The 20,985-nt window shown below is 41.3% G+C and overlaps 1 protein-coding gene across 1 annotated transcript in view; it reads left to right on the top strand.

Annotated features, from left to right (window-relative positions):
• Nucleotides 1–12,513: 12,513 nt before the first annotated feature.
• Nucleotides 12,514–20,985, top strand: part of LOC133019374 (neurexin-2-like) — a 94,028-nt gene continuing 85,556 nt past the window's right edge. The window contains exons 1-2 of the mRNA XM_061085824.1: nt 12,514–13,213; nt 15,271–15,294. Of these exons, the coding sequence (XP_060941807.1) occupies nt 12,514–13,213; nt 15,271–15,294 (724 nt within the window). The remainder of the gene's footprint in view (nt 13,214–15,270; nt 15,295–20,985) is intronic.

Genomic DNA, 20,985 nt, shown 5'->3' with positions numbered 1-20,985 from the left:
AAAGACAGAGGACCGAGAAAAAAGTGGAAGGAATGAAATGTAAGATTCATAAAGCTGGGAGAGGAAGAGAGAGGGTTGTTTGCAACATGACACACATTTGAAGTGGAGGCACTGACATGCACTGTGGAAAATACGAATCTCACCACCAGGCACCGAGCGTCTGGATCCACCAGTGCAGATGCCCATAGGAGGCATGAAACAACATCAGTATGTTCCAATTATGACTTCCAGCAAATAATCATGTCTTCCTACACGGTGGGGGGAGAGGGGGGGTGTAGTGTTTACTGAGTGCAACACAGCGCACTACAGAAGCCCAGAGACAAGAGCCAAGGTGACATGTGTGAAAAGAAAAGGCATCACCTTGGCATTTCATCCCTGAGCTGCTGGGAGGAAAAATATCACCACGGCTCCTCACTGGGTGACACCAAATTAAAATCTGGTACTTTTAGACAAAATGAAAGGAAGATGAACTCCACATGAGCATGTAGCCGTCAAAAAACACTTATAAATATGTCAAGTAGCTTTTTTGGAAATAGATAATTTAGAACATTGATACCAGTCTATTCAGGGCTGTACAGTGTGATATATACATGTTATATATACATCACTCATGCAAGAAAGAAAACTGCAATGTACAATTTACCACAGTAGCACCCGAGTGATACAGTTTTGTGTGTGTGCATGTGGTTGAATCACAGCCACTTGGGATTGTGGACTGTGATATGAGGGTTTGTGTTCTTGTGTATGAGGTGAATTGATGATGCATTGCTATTTCTGCTACTTTACGTGCAAGTAAAAACTATGTGCCCGTCTGAGTCCATACATCAAAGACCATATCTGACAATTCCTTCCAAACAATGTATTTCTCTCTCAGGACCAGCTTGCTCAGACAGAAGTGTAACAACTTGGTGAAGGAAGAAAAGGAACGAAGTGTCCAAAGAGGCGTATTTGGTTGGTGTCAAAAATGATCTCACACTTGGAAACGAATATCACAAAACCATTCAAGTACACAGGTGCAAACAGGGAGCTGTAGGTGGTTGCTGAGTTGCAGAAAATGCTATGAACGAGGAATAGCGATGGAGAACAGTAAGACCGAGGGAGAATTGATTTTGAAATAAGTGTCAGCAGCGCAAACATAGATTATGTCTATAATTTTTAGCATTTGTGAAAAGTACATACGAGCTAATTGCTATGTGGTTTTGGGATGTGCTAATTACTAATTGGTTCTTGCTCACCTATTCATCAACTCAACATGTAGATTATCACTGAATTCAATGGAAGTTGGTGATGCACATTCGTATTTAACAATTTAAAAAAAGAAATACAGCAATTGTTATACCTAATGACCTTGGAATTATGGTGAACATCCTGCTGCAGTGTTGCACCCCCTTAAAATGACGTGCAATTGAGATGCAAACACTCTACAGACAGTGAGAAATACCAGGTGGAACTTCAGAAGTTGCATTGTGACATTAAATAACTCATCTGCTGTTTTGGATTCATATCATATTTTAAAACGCAGATGCAATTGACTGCTGTTAGCAGCTTCAACCTGAACATCCGTATAGGTTGTTTGTTCCCACCCTCTGATACCACACATGGGAGCATCTCCTGAAATAGCAGCCCTATGGCATCATCCGCACTGGACCTTGGTCGTCACGGTAGCAACAGTAAATACGTTGTGTTTACTAGCAGTGGCCAACATGACCTTCACTGTCATCATTACAATAATAACATGCAGTTAAGCTTGGCGATTGTTCATGGATTAGGTTTCGTATAACAACGACTATTTTGTTTCAAATGGGAAACAATGTTCTTCTTTGAATCTTAAAACACGTACAAGTATTTCTGCACTTCCTGTTTTCTTGACCCACTCAGGATTTTTTAGTCCTTGAATCTTAAAGCAGGTGGCAAAAAGTTAGACGTAATGCGAGCTGAGGTTGTCAGGGAAATTAAATGTCACGACGCCGAACACGAAAACGATCTAACTCTACTGCATTCACAGATTAAGTAACTGGTGCTCACTCACTTTAAAGAGGAAAGGCTTTGTAAAACAGATGAAAGTCAAATCAAATTTCAAGACGAGAGCTTAGTGGTGGTGACGTTGAAGTTATGCATCTGTGGTTTAGTTGCCTCGGCCAAGGAGGTGTTTCTTACCTTTCTGCCTGTTTGTTGGGTTTTATTTTAGTTTGTGTGGTTTTACGCAAAATAACACAAAAACAATGCAATGGATTTCCACAAAATGAGTTGGAAGGATGTGTTATGGGTCAGGGAAGAACCTTTTACATTCCGGTGCAAATCCAGATTGGAAGATCGCAAGATAGGGCGTTTTTTTTTACATTTTCACCTTTTTAATAGGAAATAATTCCTGAATATTGATAAAAAATTAAAGCATTTATTAGGGAACTGATATTTATGATTCTGTAAAATTTGGTGCAGCGTGACTGGGGACTGTTTGGCCTAGGCAGAGGTAGTTTATTCTTGTTTGTTCATAGACTTACATTATTTTTCAACTACTGGGGACAGTATCTAGGCCTTCAAAAATTCAAAAAAAGTTAAACTTTTATTAATATCATAAAGTATTTTTGAGGAGTAATTCAAATGCCAATGGGACTATCCTATCGGCTTTTTGAAGAGGCGACCAACTTGACACCGACTTCCGGGTTGGCCCAAAAAAATATGTAACCCCTGCAACACACTGTCAGCTGCAACAACTCATTTTTGAAAGGGCCGTCTCAATTCCCTGCGACTTCATGACTTCTGAATGTTTACACCTACTTACAATGCAAATCCGTCGATTTTTTTGCATCAGACAAGGACAATAGTTCAACAAAATGATCTGCAGAGTAACCCGCAATGGATATCGTGTCCTCCAACATTCAGTTAAAAGTTTCTGTTCTGGATAAATCCTGAGAGTGAGACAGGCCGGTGGATCCATTATGATGTCTTCAGCCATAAAACACAGCTGCCAAAAGAGGAGATTTGACACAGCTCGCAATAACAGACAGATCAGTCAAATGAATTAGATTCATATTGTGTGGATGAGATTAGATACTAGATTTAATTAACACAAAACAAATCACAGCTTCTTGCACATGTGCAGAGAACACAATTCATTAGACGCAATAAATTTGCCTTATGTGATAGAAGGCGGTTCACATACTTGCATTTTATACATATATTTTGCATATTGTGACACACATTGAAGACAGAAAACATTATTTATACAAGAACAGGGATTTTAGCCATTTCCCCCTGACCCAAATTTCCTCAAATAACTCCAGCTGTAATTCAGGTACCTTTTTTTAAGGCGAACAAAAACGTGGATGTCTCTAATTCCCGCATTAAGGAAGCTCCTCTTCCAGACTGGTGCGGATTCACAGAGAGGAGACAGCTGCGTGGCGAACACAAGACAGAATTTATTCCAACTCAAAACCCGGCGACAACAGCTCACTGAGGCAGCTTTAGTCGGCGCCCGGCAAACAGTGTAAGACGCTTCAGCTGGGCCAGAGCGAGGGAGCAGCTTGTTAGAGTGATCCCACACAGCTGAGCAGCCTTCTGTGTTTGCTTGGTCCCGGGTGCCGCAGGGTGGAGGACGGGTGCTGTCCTTGTATCTGTGCTGTAGGTCCCCAGGCGCTTATCAGCGCGTGAGTGACAACCCCCCTGCTGCCTTTTGCTCGCTTATCTTTGCATGCATACTCTATTTATATGATGTCAATGCAGCGAAATCCATGATTTTTGAACTTTATTTCAACTGACCACAATCTCCTTGAGCTTAAACTCTTTATGTTAAATGGATTAATTATGGCTCACAAAAATGTCTATATTATCTCATTTATATTGCAAGTGCTCTCAGATCACTTTGATAGCCATTTTGGTTGTGCGTCATATTCCTGTTTCCTCATTAGATTAACTGTAGATAACATTTCTATAATAGTTGCTATAATCATCAGTTAATCGCATCATTATTTTCTTGATGGACCGTATAAAGTGTCAAATTAATTGACGTTGAATAATTGACTTATCGCTCAGGCAGCTATATTCCGTCTTATCCATGTCATTAATAAACAAAGGCTCACAGATTCATATGCAGACTCCTGCTGGCTGAATATGGCGTTGTGGGAGGAACAATAAGGTGGAGAAGAAGAGGAGGTATATTGGGCACATCCCCGGAGGCGCATACACTGTGACCTGCAGTGAGGTACTTAAGGATTCAGATCACACTCATGGCATCCACCCGCTTCACCCTGATTTTATCTCTCTTTGGTAGTTAGGTCGGATTTTTATTGCCTACTGTAAATTGTATATTCATAAGATAAACGCGTACAGTCAAGCAACACTTTGAGAAGTGGTGGGAATGTTTGTTAATACCATTTCTGCAAAGTCTAAACTGTGCAGATCTTTAATAAATCCATAAAACTGACATTTTTGCTTTTGGGAGCAGAAATGCTGACGTGCCGTGGACTTAAGATTTGGTGGCGCATTGAAAATCTCCTGGTCACTCTCTTTGTCTGTTATGCATCAGTACTTCTTGCTGTGCTGACCCAGACTGTCTCCTGGTGTCCCAGTGGAGGAGAACAGCCTTAACAGAAAAAAGCAATTTTAGAGACACTCCACCACATTCATAAAAACAAACATTGGATCTGTTTTGTTTTTAATATTTATTACTTCCTAAAATCTATTTGTACTTAACGTCTATCCATTAGAGCTGATGGCTTGCCTAAGATTTTCCCCTGATTAAATATGAAGACGTAAATACATTCTGAACTGTAATTTAGGAGGCAGGATGACATTAGTAAACGGTCTCTTCCCAGTTATCACTGAACACTGAATTATACATGTAGCTTTACTCTATCCTCTATAAGAAGCTTGCATGTTTAAATATATCTTTGTGTTTTTAGAAATAAATTCTCAGCTACACTGTAATTACTGAAACAAAGCAAATAGACAGATGTATGATTCATTACAAAACAGCAAACAAAGAATACAAATTGTTACACCATTAAGGAAAGCCTGTGCTAAAAATGACCGAGCAGCAAAACGTGTAATTAGCCACCATTAGCAGCAACCATTGTGTCTGGCATCTTTTATCTCTAATCCACTGTTTCCAAAAAAGAAAATGAACCAGTGTAAATAGGTCAAACCCATCTTTTATCCATATAAGGACCAATTAGCATATACTGTTATTGCACTTATTCTTTCCCACGAGTTATAACCATCACGGCTGTTTTCTTGTATGACATGAAATGCTTTGGTGCTTCCGCAGACAAACATCACAGACTCATGTATGTCTGTGATGTTTCATTCAGAAGTTACGTCTTGTCTGTATCCTAAATTTAATCATTCAGAGGGCTTTGAACTTCAGACGGAATAATATGACATTAAGTATTCCTCCAATCACTGAATTATGAAGTAACATTTTTTGCCCCGTGTGCCACAATTGCAGACATTCAGCCGGGGATGGAGTGATGGAGGGTTTTGCGGGTTCACCGATTGGTCAAGTCTGTCATGTTCATATTTGACCCTCTAAGCCAAAAAGTAATTCCACAGCATCATCATTTCCTCCAATATATTGTATGCATAGAATAAAAACATCCTGTGTGATGAAAATAAGGCTTTTTTATTGCCAATAAACGTCAGCAGCTCTGTGCAGCTTTTACCTGCTTCAAGCTCCTTGAGTTTAATGGCTGAGTCTGTTTTCATCAACAAACATGTAGGAAAGATCATAAAATCATATTATATATTTCAAAACTTTAACGTAAACCTAGTTTTATCGATAGAAGATTTTAGATTTAGGGGCGTTGCCGATCTGAGCTTGATCCGGACAAATTATCCCGTGGTGTGAGGATTTCACAGACATCATCTTGATGTCATCGACTGAATCAGAGCTTAAATATGTGTGATAATTATGATTTGAAATCGGGTAGCAAGCTGATGGGGAAGTGTCATCAATTGAAAAGTAGTGTACTTGAACTGAACCCAAACATGGGCCTACAGCATAAAGAAGATATTTTGTTTCCAATAGGTGCACAGTAAAAAAGAAGGACAAACTTGTGAAATTGTGGCAACAGTATGAGCAAAGCTTATTTAATATGTCCTGTTGGTTATGTAAGCACAACCAACTGACGACGCCGACGGTCCTCCTCTATGTTTGTTTTTACTCTGAAGTCACATTCGATTGCCCAGGTTTCTGTGAGCTCTCTAGAATCGCCACTCAGAAATCGTTTGTTTAAAGTGTTTGGTCATGCATCTGGACTTGATCTCGTGTTGTGTGTGTGTGTGTGTGTGTGTGTGTGTGTGTGTGTGTGTGTGTGTGTGTGTGTGTGTGTGTGTGTGTGTGTGTGTGTGTGTGTGTGTGTGTTCTCAGGATTCAAAAGATACAAAATCGGTTGCAACTATCATTGTGTCTGAGGTCTCCCCCCTGTCTTTGTGTGTTTCTTGCTCTTTGGGTCTAACCCGAGTCCAATTCTCTCTCCCCTCTCCTTGTGCTTTTTCTTTGTGTGTTCTCTGCCCCTTGTGTCGCTTCATCTCCATCTCTCAGTCAAGTGTTTCAGATAGTCATCGTTTCATGTTCCTAGTATTTGGCTTTTTCGACCTTGCTTTTGTCTCGCCCTGCTTTGGTTATGTTTGCTCTCCAAACTCCCTGGTAAAAAACCTTACTTTTTGGAAACCTCTCCTCTCTTTTTGAGTCGTGCTTTTGACTCCGGTTTCCCCGTGGTTCACTAGTTCTGATAAAAGTCAACTAATTTAGCTCGGTGTCAGGATGATAATACATAAATGTAGGAGGAAGATGAGATCATTCACAGCGAGGAGCGAACTGCTCAGCCTCAATAGAAAAGCTTATTATGAAATCTCCGCAGACCTGAGTTAACAGCTGACGGAGCGCTAGAAGAAACTTGAGAGTTAAACTCAAGAGTCGAGTCTCCCCCATCAAAGAATACAGGTTATTTCTGTAACCTTCTACTTTTCCTGGAATCGCACTGGCACAGTCAAAGGGAATCTTATGCGCACACACAAATGCTCTGCCAAAATGCTGTAGATAAGTCATTAGATATTTCTACCTTACATTGGCAAGTAATTTCCCTAAACATGCCCTATTTTGCTTTGGGCATCATTCAGACTATGAAGCCAAAGATTGAGAGGAAAGGGGGGGGGGGAGTAAAAGATTACAGAGGTGTGGTGAGAAGCCGTTACCTCTAGGACAACTTTTCCTCAATGCACGGACCCATGACAGACCCATACCTCTAGTAGATTGGCCGTGCATATTGAGTCTGGCTTTCCTCAAATTTGTTCCTATAGGTCTATTGGAATTGCTTTCATATCCGTGCAGGCTCCATTTAGAGAATGACGGGGCGTTCAACCTCTGCTGGTCCTCTAATTGGAAAACTGATGAGTGAAAAGAATAAAGCTTAACAGCTGGGGAGCAATAAATGCGCCGTACATCGGGGGACAAATGCTGCATTCTTCTGCACTGTAACCCCTGGAACCTGCTCAGGTAAAAAGGAGAAGAGACCGGAAACAGTTCATTAAAGCAACAAAGAGAAAGTAATGTGGAGGCAGGTAGACTTAAAAACGCCTGATGTGCCGCAGCATACCTTTTCAACAAGAAATCTGCGACCTCACACACTGTCAAATCAAACTTACCCAGGTGTATTAAACACAGATAACACAAAATACATAAAGTAACCGCCACAGTAGCATATGAAGACATTGGTGCCGTGCTTCTGTAAAACCTGATTCTGACAAAAAGGGACTGCCTCACACAAAGCATAGCAAAGTGCAGACAATCGTCGGATTTGCATAATTGTGGCAGTTAAGTGTTTGCCGTTTCTTTCACAGCCCACCTCCTGTTGTACTCTTCCACCTGTTAACTCACTGATTATTCAGAGAAATGCATTTAAATCGCCACAGTGTTCATCGAAACATTAGTATCAACCAACGATCCCTGTTGTCGGTGTCAGCCGTGGATTCATGGATTCCCTGTATCATCATTAACTCTAGAACCTCTAGCACATCTACCAGCTTTTCCTCTCTGGGGTACTTCTTTGACTTTCAGCAGCATAACTTCTTGCTTATTGCTAATAAAGCTGCTTTCAGATATGCACTGAACTCCAGATAATCTCCTGAAATCATCTGCAGGGGCTGTATGTGAGAAAACAAACGTCCAAGTCAGTAGCTCTGGAGTTTCTCTGGAGTTTTTCCTGGCAGGTCCCTGGTAAAAAAGTCAGAGTTAGCCCATGTGAGAATACACTTGGATGTTATCCAGAGCTTTCACCTGAACCGATTGGATGTCTTCATAGCGTTTCTTAACACGCTACAGACGCAAAACTTTTAATATAAATGACACATATCTTGGGATAAAGAAGAGGTGTCTTAGAAAACAGAGAAGAAAATGTCAACTTTGAAAGACAACGATGTTTGAGAGCCGGTGCCAGTGTACAGCTCTCTGATTTCTCCTCTGGTCGTGGGTTTGCTTGTGCAAGAAATCTGTCAAAAAATCTCCAAATCAAGAGAATGCCAGGTGTAGTGTTGAAAATGAAATTGTGTTAGCTTTTCTTCTTTGAGAGGATGGACAGTTTCTTAAACTGCGTTTAGGCACTCATGAACCAGACACTCTCCAGCAATAATATATAGTAAGGCACGACTAAAGTGTTGAATGTGGATTTCTGGGACTAACTGTAATATGTGCAACTTGCAAATTACCTGTTTTTAAACATTCGAATGTACGTACAGGTAAATGTAAAAAAACTAGTTTTGTGTTATGTCGACATAATTTATAGATCAATATATATTGATCAGCTTCAGTCTGTTTTCACTGTGTGCCTCTGAAGCCTCAGACTCTACTGCCAGCAGACGTTTTATTATCCTCTACATTGCATTGTTTGTACTGACAGGATATATTAAATGTTCCTCTGATCATATGTGAATGGAACTATATGCAAATTCACTATTGCCCATATCATTTTTAGAAAATAAATAATCTATCATGGTTTTATGATTATAGATTACCAAGGATACACATATTGTTGGCTGCTACTGTAACAACAGGGTATGAATAATGGTCAAATGGAAATGGCATTACCAGACTAGCACCACAGAGCCCCAATGACAAATGGAACTTTGCTATTTCATCTGCCCTGTGTGTGTTTGTATAATAGACCCTGAGACACTCTTAGTGTTTGTGAAACTAATGTGAGCAAAGGGAGATTGGGAGTCACTGTAGGAATCATAAGGGATGTCAAAGTTACAGACGGATATACAGGCAATGCATCTCCATTGGTGCTATTGTCAGCATAGCCCATGGTCATATGCAATTTTTATGTTCTCTATTATAACTAAACCTTATTTATGTGGCATTTAAACACATTGCGCTATGTGAATATTGCAGGTAGCAGGATATCGAATTGGCTGATTATGTGTTGTAGTAAATTAACTGAAATTCAGCATGTGTTTATTCAAAAATTAATCTTTTAATAAAATATTCCGCAGTTTGAATTGGTTCCTGGATACTACTACTTATGGATTATGGTGCCGTTATGTGTTGTTCAGCGACGTCTCGATGCTGTTCAATGTTCTTTATTTAATGTAAATGGTAGATTTCTGAAAATAGTCAAGAGGCAACGTCCCAAAGCACCTTATGCTTATGTATCATTTTATTTATAAACAAAAAATACCAACGTGTTGGTTTTCTGTCTTTTGAAAAAGCAGCTGAAGTCGACAGTATATGCACAACCCCAACAGGCTCTGAGAAGCATTTCACACAGCACGCCTGGCCCCGGCAAATTGCAATTCATCCTGTGAGGAGGGTGTCAGATTTTATGACCTTCCAGGATACAGCTATAAGGGTTTTCTCACAGCCTGGAGCTTTCTGATACTTCGGGGAGAAACTGTGATGAGAACTGTGAATTTGATGTGATGCACTCTTTCTTGCGATGTCTACCTTCGGCGAATAAACCCGACTGTGGCAGTCCCTCATCAGCAAGAGAACCAATAGAGGCTCCAGAGACTCAAAACACATTTTATCTCTCTCTCTCTGTGGCGGAGAGGAAATTGGGTTACACTTGCATGAAACGCCTTTGCTTCTGGCCGGGGACCGTCTGTGAATGAGAAAGAACTACTCTGTTTAACATAACATAAAGATTACTTCCCGCTTTCAGACAAATTAGCTGTCTGTGGTTCGTATGAAAACCTCGATCTGTAACCTAACATTCTTTACAGTTGTCCCTACTTATCGCAGACATATTGACTGAATGGATCAACACCTTGAATGTTAACTGCCACAGCGTCTGTATTCTTTCTTATCCTGAGGAGACCGGGTGACATTGGTACATTTTGTGAATATTAAGAGAAGAAACCTCAACATTCACTGTACAGCCTCTCAACATCAAACAATTTGTTAGTTGGGTCAGATGTATGATGTTTGGTATGCAGCATGTACAGTAGGCATCCTTGAAATCTACAGCGTTGTACCACTCAGTTATGTAAAGTGGATGTAATAGATTGTAGCTGCTGATTTTGGTTTTGATCACTTAATTGGATCACACAACGGTATTACTCTTTTATGTGGTTTTAATGGGTTTTGGACGGCGGCGGGTTCTTTGGCACAGAGGCACAATAAGCTACATCAGGCTGTGACTATGCACACAATACTTGTCTGTGGGATAGATTCATTATTGGCTCTGTTCTCTGTAGGGAAATGATTGCTAATAATGAAAAGATAAATAAACTCCAGTCTCATCCTTTAAATACAAATTTTTTCTCTTAGAATATTTGCAGATTCCCCAGACGTAGTTCCACGGGATGATTGGACTCACGTTGTTGCTTTCAGCCTGTTAGAAATGAGTCCGAGAAGATTTCCAGTTCAGCCAAAGACTGGTTAACATTGTTTGTTTGCTCATGCCTGGGAGGCACATAACCTCCGTTGTTATCGCAGAGTATTGAATTTTTTGTTTGTTTGTTTGTTTGTTGGTTTCAAAGACGGACCTCTTCCTCTCCTCTCCTCTCCCTCCCTCTGGCCTGCATGTGCTGTTTAGCTGTAACGTCTTAGCTTGAGCCCGGGGAGTGCAGAGGGCTTAAGGGGCTCAACATCACTGAAGTTAGTGAGGCCATGCATTGCAGCAAAACATCTGTGGGGGTGCTTATGAAACAGACTTTTCCCACCAGCTTCTTGGAAATCAGCGCAGGTCTTAGTAAGCTCGGTGCGGATGGGTTTTGCCCCTCTGCCCAAATGTTGAGACACAAAGTGAGATGCCAGGATTGAGATGCAGCTTGGACCAAAGCATCATTGTGATGGCCTGGTATCTGAGTGTCTAGGCTGTTGCTAAACGATATCCAGCTGTGCAAACCAAGCCGTTTGAAATCTCCTTCAAAAATGTGATTCCACTGATGAATGAATAACAGCAATTAAACTCTGTTATTCTCATCTCCGGAGCTGCTTTCAGACATGCACTGAAGTCTGGACATTTCCCCCGAATTTTCCAGAAGGGCTGTATGTGACACGCAAATATCCAAGTCAATTGCTCCTGATATTGTTCAGAACTCTTCCCCGCCAGCCCCTCCAGTAAAATATCAGAGTGAGCCCATGTCAAATTACAGCAGGAAATTTTAAAACCTATACAAATATATACACATATAAGACCCAGATGAATATGTCAACTTAAAAGACAACGAGATTTGAGAGCTTTTGATGATGAGATTTAATATTAAAATTAAAAGTTCTTGAATCGAACAAAAACAAGTGATTTCCATAACAGAATTTATACATGATGTTCTGCCTCCTGCATGCTCTTCTCAGGCGCAACCTCTCGCCTGAGTGTTCCATATTTTTCCTGTTGTTGGGAACGTATCTGACATGTACAATCTCCTGCTGCGTTCCTTTTATCTGAAAGACAAACTCCACACTCAATTCCCTCCACTTTTTTGAGCGTTCATGCCTGAAAACGACTCATGTTTACCTCTCTGCCATTTTAAAGATGTAAGGTGTTTGATTTGTTTTTCAAAAGGACTGTTGATCATTTACATGTATTTGTACAATAGATTGTTATTAATCTTTCCAGCTATTCATTACATGTTCTTCTTTTGTGTTGTAGGATGTTGAGAGGCTGAGGAGTATTGGCGGCTGCATCTAGGCTGTGTGCCTAGCTAGCCCGTGGAGAACTGACAGGAACAGTACTGGATGGAGGCCAAGATATTGGATGGCGAAGACGAGGAAGCACACAGTACTGTGGCTCACTTGTGTTATTTGTTCTCTTTCTTAGCTGATCCAAAGTAGATGCAAATTGTTGTGCGATGTGCCTCCTTTGTTCACTCTGTCACGCACGGAGAGATGGCAAAAAGAATCACGATTGTCATTCGAGGCTAAAGAAGCTTTTTTTTCTGCATGTGGGATTCGCACTCGTATTTCAGAAAATTTGAAGGTGATAACAAAAGAAGTGTGGACTCTAGAAAACAGTTTCATCGCCACAGCTGTGGGGGATCAGAGACAATAAGGAAGCCAGTAGTTATAGATTCATCATGGGCTGGTGTCAAGGCAAGGCTTCCTGGCTACTCTTGTTAGCTGGGTTGGTGCTAACAGGAATAGCTTTGGAGTATGAAGGGGTTCCTGGTCAGTGGACACGCTACGGCCAGTGGGATGCCAAGACAACAGGAGAGCTCAGCTTTATTCTGAAAAGCAACGCCAGCAAAGCCCTGGTGCTCTACCTGGATGACGGAGGGAACTGCGACTTCCTGGAGCTCCTCATCGCAGACGGGAGGCTCCAGGTGCGCTTCACCATCCACTGTGCCGAGCCAGCCTCCCTGCACACAGAGACACGCATCAACGACCAGCGGTGGCACCGAGTCCTCCTCTCTCGCAATTTCAGAGAGACAAAGCTGGTGGTGGACAACGAGGAGAAAGTGTCCGAGGTGAAGTCCAAGAGGAAAGAGATGGTTGTGGCCAGCGACCTCTACGTGGGCGGGATTCCACCTGACGTCCGTCTATCTGCCCTGACGTCAAGCACGGTTAAATATGAGCCGCCGTTCCAGGGCCTCATAGTCAATTTGAAACTGGGGGAGGCGCTTCCACTGCTGCTGGACGGCCAAGCTGTTGTCAGTGATTTTGAGTACATATGTGCCGCACACTCTCCCTGCAGCAACGGCGTGTGCTCCGTCAGCCAAGGAGAGGTCCTCTGTGACTGCATCAATACCAGCAGCAGGGGACGGTACTGCCATGAAGGTGAGAAAAATGCCATCCTTTTATTCCAGACAAAATGTATTTTTAGTGACAAATTTCAGTTTTGTGTGTTTGTTGCGTTTTTTTTCTGTATAAGTTTGGGACGGACCAACATTTAATAGTTGAACGTGCAGCTATGAAATATTGTTTTGCTGATCTGTGGCTTTGTGCAACAGCTAAGAGATTGAAGTTAACACACACCACTCTTTACGTACCTTTTTTAATGCAAAATAGAGTTTATGCAGCTTTTCGTGGTGGTTTATTGATTTATTATTATCAACATTTTGAAAGTTTGACTTAAAATGAATACCATTGTATACTGAGTATTCCTGGCACCCGGGCCCTGCTCTCCCGTCTCCTTAGCTCCTTAGCTCCTTAACCTGCGCAATCTCAAAGTCCAGTCACTGACCACGTTTCTGTGCGTCCCTCCATTCAGGACTAAGACATACAGTGGACGTTTCCCTTTTTATAGCCATACACAGATCAGCTGTTCCTCCGATGTGAGACGCTGTAACCAAGGGCAATAGGAAAATTAATGTTTACCCACCTTTATTTACCACTACAGCCCTGGTTAACACTTATTGGAATTTAAATTACACACAAAATGAGGGAAAGAGATATGGAGTCGGTGAGTTGACTCATTTATATGAGATGCTTGGGTGGGGGCGTCCAGCTCTCTAATTATCCTCAAATGTCACAGAGGATAACATCTGCACAATGTGACAGCTATTAGTATGTTTTGTCGACAAAACAGAAAGGCTAATTGATGCATAAACACATCCTGTCATCATCACCTACGAAGTCTCCATGTACCTATTTGATTGGTTCGTGTCTGGGTTTTGTTTTCGCAAAGTGGATAGAAGAAAAGTAGTCTTTCTTTTTGAATGTAGACTGTTATATCATTATGGGATTAGTCCCAACAAAATCAATGTCTTTGTCATTCAAACATTATATCATCAGAGGTGAAGACAACAAAAAAAAGCTGTGAGCCGCTCCTGCTTCTTGTTCTTATTTCACACTGAGAAACCCTGAACCATGTTTTGTTTCATGCAAGACCAACTGTTTTGGTCAGACACAACTTTGGCCATGGTCTGAGGCACCTTTCACACCTGTTATTTTGGTTCAGACTAAACTGAAAAATCCGAAGGTCGAAACCAACCAAAGTATCGGTTTGAAAGTGTCGTCTAAGTCGGCTCAAGTTTCCTACTCCAGAAACCAGAGCAATCAATGGGTTCATGTTAATTTGCTGTCACTGATGGTTCTACAAAATTGGCTTGGTTTGGTATGAGGGCTGACATAGTAAAAACAAACAACTACTGTACTCTGTGGTCTGTTTAAATTTTTCTGTCACATCGTTGTTTGCCACATTTCCTTAATCTGTTGTTCTGTTCTATGACCGTTGATATGTTGGAGGACTCAAATGAACTGAGGTGACGCCAGGCTACAAGATTCCCTCTCAATAAATTTTAGTCATAAATACACATTTGGCTTTGAAGCTCTGCAGCCATCTTTTTCAAGGTCAGGGGTCATGGGTGGAGACACTTCTGGTTATAAAGCCAGAGGTTCCCTCATTTAAAAAGTCGACTCACAACCTTGAAGCCATATGTTCTTTTCTTTTTTGCATTCATTATAAGTACTTTCTGCTGAACATCACTATATTAGCTAATAATATAGTCTTGAATGACAACCTGCATTTTTATATGCATGCCTTATTTTAGCGGTTTCATAATACAAGAGTGAATAATGGATTTAGATTTTACACATTACCTGAAGTTAATTTGCAAGACGTCTGTCAATTATTCCATAACTACTACCTGTCTACCTGTGATTGTAAGTCACAGATATACTATTTAAAGGTTTCATTGCCAGTATTTATGTCAGTAATATAAATTTGAATATACTAATAGAATAAATTACCAAGCTGACAGCCTCTGGTATAACATCTGTCACTATGCAAGTGAAACAGAAGAAAACATGACGTATCCATTATTTGCATCTGTTGTAATGGACTGCGGATGTCGTTCTGTGAGCATTAAACATGTCTGTTTTCTCTTCTCCAGCAGCTGTCCAGAAAGAAGTGGAAGGTAAGACAGTGCATTATGTAAGGTGGATAATGATGAGTATAATTTGTGTGCTGTGAAGCTCTTATTTGCAGAGGCTATAACCACAGCCTCCGCTTGTGTGTTTGTGTGTGTGTGTGCGTGTGTGTGTGAGAGATTGTGCTTGGTTATTATCAGGTTGTTATTGTCAGTTTGGACTGCAGTTCTGACATCCGACAAATTAAGCTAAAGGGAGACTCTGTATCATTGGTCACAAGGTCACTAAGGAAGTGCTTAATGTGCCGAATGCTCATTGTATGTATAATCAGTGGGCTCAAGGTGACTGGAGAGGTCTGCAGTGCAGGGTGTCTGAGAATACAGGGAGCGTTCATATACAGAGAGACTGACTGTACAGAAATACTTTGTTCCATTATTTATAACTTCTGTATTTTTCCTCTCTCTCTCCAGAGCTTTTTTTTATGTAAACTACTGTTTGCTGTACAGATTAAGTCTTATATTCTCTAAGATCAGTATGTGGACATGATGGCAGGAAGCCTCTGGTAACAGCTGAGTACTGAGGCCTTCACCGTCATCAAATTATAATGATATTTGCTTTATATTTATATTTCTAATAATAAATTATTTTTCATAGGTGCATATAAAGTTAGGAGGAAAAGAGACATTATTGTCAGCATTTGAACTGACCATGCTTCTAATGAGATGCACACAACGGACGTGAGATGAAGATTGAAAGTGTGGCGGGAGATTTGTTTAGTTGGCATCAGGGTGATACATCCATCTCCTCTGTAAGGACGGCTGGTTCCTGTGAAAGGGCAGCCAACAGGCTCAGGAGACGAGCACAAGGTGCACTGAACCACTTCACATTATAAATCACTGTTACTGGCTCAAAATGCACAGACCTGTGCACACCTGCTCCCCAAAATCCTGTCTCTTACACTTACAAATAGACTAAAGATCGCAAAATGTTATTCTCTGTTAAATGTTAATGTTACTGAAACTACAGCGCATTTTATGACACCACAAACATATACAGTATATTCTAAGACTCAGTGACTGGGATTTGCATTAGTTAATAGGTCTCATTTTTGCACTTTATCACAGACAAGCATTAATCAGTGTTAAATATGAGCAGAGATGGTATGGATCTGCTCACAGCCAAAAGGCAGGCATTATTAAATGACATGCTGCAAAGAGAGCACATCAGAATGTTTATTGGATTAACGCTTGACATGGAGACAATTCCCAGTGCAGAATGCATGACAACAACAATGACAACAGCAAAATAACACTCACCAGATGCCTTATTTTCTGTCCTTCAAACCACTTCATGCGCTATTCAGCTGCAAGTCTATCTTTTCCTTCCATTGATGGAAAAAGACAACTGTATGCTTTTGCAAAAATCGCCTTCTCCCTTCGGAGATGGCTACGATGGTAACCCATTTGCTATATTTGGTTTTGTTGCTGTGGGTTTTAAGTGGTGCGGGAATTATCTGCATTTGTCTGAGGAACTGCTCTCAGGCCATGAAACCCTGGGCCGCAGCAGGTGAGTCTCCAGAGTTGTTCCTCTACAGTACGCAGCATGTGGGCTCCCGTCGATCCGAGTGGACAAAGACCAAGTGGGGCACACTCTAGTGCCGTAAGAGCGCAGCACCCTTTGAAAAAAAAGAGAGAAAAAAACAGGTCTGTAAAGAAGAGATAAGGGCAGCCACCTCACATGGCAGATACCAAACTGAAAAATCTCTCAAACGTACCAGACAACCTCACACCACACACACATGCCAAGTACACACACATGTTCATTGTTTCATGTGTAAGAGCTTTATCACACTAAGAATACAGGGATGACTAATAAAGCATGGTAATCTTTGAAAGAAGGGAGGCTGGGTCCTGGTGGGCTCCTGTCTTTCAGCAGCAGTGACCTTGGTCTAATCCCTCATTACAGCACGCTCCATAATACTGTACTTTTCTAGGAAAACAACTATGGCAAATCTTAATCCTCATGCAGCGTTTCTTTCTTCTTAGATGTCTGCTAATTAATGTCCCAATAATGACTGAGAGGTCTTTCAACATCTGCTTTTCAGATATTTCTCTATATTTATTCATTAAAGCAATTAAAATTGCAGAGCTTTACTTGTTAGAAGTTAAGGTTCATGCTGTATTAAGCATTTAGGGAAATAAGAAATCAAGAATTATATAGCTTTTTAGCAGCCAATCTGGCATTAATTATCTACCTTATTTCTTTAATTAAAGATTTAAAACCCTTTGTTAATATAGAATGCACTTTCCGGGATTTAAGAAATTGTTGATAGCTGTAGTTTGAAAGGTTAAAACAAAAGAGGTTTTAACAAAAAAGCCAAAGCATAAAATCTGTGAAACAGAAGTCTAGGAGGTTAATAAAATACCACATGGAAATAAATACATGCCTGTCAACATATGGCTTTTAAAGTTAGTTGGCGCACCCTTAGAAGAAATGTTTTTACTTTTCTAAAGCAATATTTATTAAGGCCAATATTTTAAACCATGTAAAACCTAGCCAACATGGCAGCCCTCTGTGGCATACCATCATCACTCATTGTATCTGTCATCTTTACAACGTCTAACTTGTTTTCCTGGTAAACCAACATTAAATCACACCGGTCAGAAAACTTTGTGCTGGTTCAAACCTCCATCCTTCAGTGTTCAAACCAGCTCTAACATAATCAGCTGGGGTGTAGCCGGAGGTTTGAATACACTAAGCATCATTCCGCTTCAGAGGTTTTTTGGTATCTTACAATTAATATGGATTTACTCAAGGTCAGGATATGCAGACAAGTAAAAAAGATGTGTATTTACAGCAAAAATGTTATTCATAGATGATTGCTGTTCACAATTTTTTAATGTGTGAAGTCAACAACGTCAGATCCAGAAACAAAATCAGCCAATTTTACAGATTGAAACAGACGACAGGAGTGGGTTTTTGACAGTTTAAAAATATAACATAAATATTGTTGTGAAGTAAGACCAAGTCAATTGGATCCTAAAAGCAACATGTATACATTTTTATAAAATAATTATCCATCACATCATTATAAATTATTCTTTGTCCTGGTATTCGCTATAGGTGGCTCGTATTTAAAAATAGACAACCAGAAGATTACTGGAAGCAGGGGTAGTTTATTTTCAAGCTGGCTTTCCTCTCTAATGGGATTCTACAGGCATCTCTGCATTTCCACACAGTGGGCTTTGGATGTAAGGCTCAACCGGATGAGCATATTCAATTGGTGGCTGCTCAAGTACAGCGGCGGCAATGGCACAACTCCTCATCCACGTTTCTATCTAACTACAGCTAAAGTCAAAGATTGCTTTGTTGGCTGAAGCTCTTTTCAAGTGTTCCCCGCCCTGACCCGTTTTCGATCACCAGCATCGGTGCCCATTAGTCAGAGGTGCTTTAGTCAGTGGTGCAGGTCAGTTTTTCTCACCCCAGTGTTTGACGAAAACCAAAAGTGTTTGGAGTCATTTTTGCTAAAAATTCTCCAGGTCAAAGCTCCTTTTTTCCAGCTACACAGAAATCACTGGAGTGAAGGATTCGACTGGGGCATTCTCAACTTGACAAAGCAATGGCTTCTGGCTTTGTGGCTGGTTCTGGTCATTAGTTGGACAATGGGCAGCCTACCTACCTACCCTTTTGTAGAAAAGACAGATGGATAGAGCTGTTACCTGATATCCCTCCTGATCTCTTGGTCAGAGAAGGCTCACAATCTTGCCCTGTCCTCGTAGCAATTTTTTTGCAATTCGCTTTTTAAAGCATACGAAGGAGGAAGCAGACACTAGAAGAAGACGATGCACCAGCTCATGTCCAGTCAGATCTTAGTACATCTAGGGAGAATGACATCACCAGAGGGCTGGTGAGGGGAAGAGGAGGTTGCATAATTTACATGAAGTTGGCTTGTCATGTGGAAGACACAGCCACAGTGGGGGTGCACACTGCGGCACTTTGGTATCTAGACAGGATCGTGGGCGAATCTCGTCTAAGTAGTGGCTCAGTCACTGACTTTGCAATGGGACACTGTAACAAAAGCCTACGTGTTGGCAGACAAAAGACCGTCCCAGGGGTAATCATGTCCATTCCACATCAGGAGTTGCAGCCTTGTTCAGAAGTGTGAAGGAGATTTGCGCAGCAGTGACTTGCCCCTCCATAAAGTTTTAGCTAATGAATGAACTGGGACCTGCTGTATGAGAATCTCCGAGTGTTAATGCACTGATGAGAGGTGTTTGTGTTGGCTGGCTGCATGAGGCTCGTGTGCTCAGCAGAGACGATGCATTGTGTCATCCCCATCTCCCTTTTGGCAACAGGAGCAGGTGAGGTGCGCCGATTGAGATATTTGTCTGTGTTTCTCTTACTGCTTGACATCCACTGAACTCTGGATATTCTCCTGAAATCACTAGGAAGTGGCTGTAATAGACCAAGCAAATCACCAGAGGCCCTTGAGTATTTCCAGCCAGCCCTATAATACTCAAGTGATTGTCTGAGTGATTCCATGTGAGAATACAGCAGGATTATGTCCAGAGAGCCCGATTGAGTTGGTACGTTGATGTAGAACTAAAAAAGAAAAAAGATTACAAATATCTCTGCGCGTGCCCTGCACGTAGAAGACGCCGACATAGATGTCAACCTTTGAAAGGCAACGAGAATCAAGAACTTTTGGTGGTAGGGGTTGATGCTGATGCCAGACGCCTCCCCTCACCTCAACTGAATGTTCTGGCCTTTTTCCGTGGAAGTCCGGACCCCATTCTCCTGACATTGTCCGGAGTTCATGTCAGAGTAGGACAAAGGCGTGAGAAACTTAGGCTGGCTAGGATGTTCAGTTTACTCCCTTAGATTGGTGCTAGTTGTACTCCAACTGTATAAAGTGTCATGCTACATCTAATTTGGATTTACTGTCCTAGAGTTTTAAAAGGTTACACAATTAAGTCCTGTAAGTGTTGGCCAGTGTAGTCTGACCTTTGCAATGAGCTAAACCCTGCACTGTGACACAGTATGGAGGTGGGATGTGGTGTTTTTTTCTTGGCTGAATCTGTTTATGATGTTTTATTGTCAGTGCAGCTTCATGTCTCAGCTTTCTTCTGCTTTTTCGGGTGGGGCAGGTCATTGCTGGCTGATCTGTTGCATGACGCTCATTATGTCCTTCTGTGACAGGGCCACACTCCTTGCGTTCCTCTCCCAAAATGTATCAAGGTCTATTAGATGGTAAATCCTCGGTGAGATAGTTGGAGTCGGTGGATAGAGAACAGTGTCACTTGTGCCCTTTCATAAAACGCTGCCGTCTAGAAGCTTAAATCGGCTCATTGTGTGGAGAAGTGGAGATGACGGACCAAAGCCTGTGGAGCCCCATTAGAGATCAGTGGTCACTACAACTTTTAAAACATCGGGTGTAAAAGCAGGTTTTATGTAAACCTTGGTACATCTCAAACGCTGTCTGCATCAAGTAAACATACAGTATGTGTTCCATTTAGAAAAAAGCATCTGTGTGAGCAACTACCTTTAAGGGTTGCACCGATCAAGATGTTTTTTTCTTTCCTTGCCTTCCCTCTCCTCCCTTGAGATGTTTGTCTGTTTTTGGTTTGATTTCCCCTTTCTATTTTTTAGTTTGAACTTTGACATCCGTACCTTCCCCAGGATGTCTGTCACAAACTGCAGTCCAACATTGTGACAATGCTTTTGTTCTCCCAAACCTC

This window comes from Limanda limanda, chromosome 14 (genome assembly GCF_963576545.1).
Source record: "Limanda limanda chromosome 14, fLimLim1.1, whole genome shotgun sequence".
Taxonomy (NCBI): domain Eukaryota; kingdom Metazoa; phylum Chordata; class Actinopteri; order Pleuronectiformes; family Pleuronectidae; genus Limanda; species Limanda limanda.
This window is presented reverse-complemented; position numbering and strand designations above follow the sequence as displayed.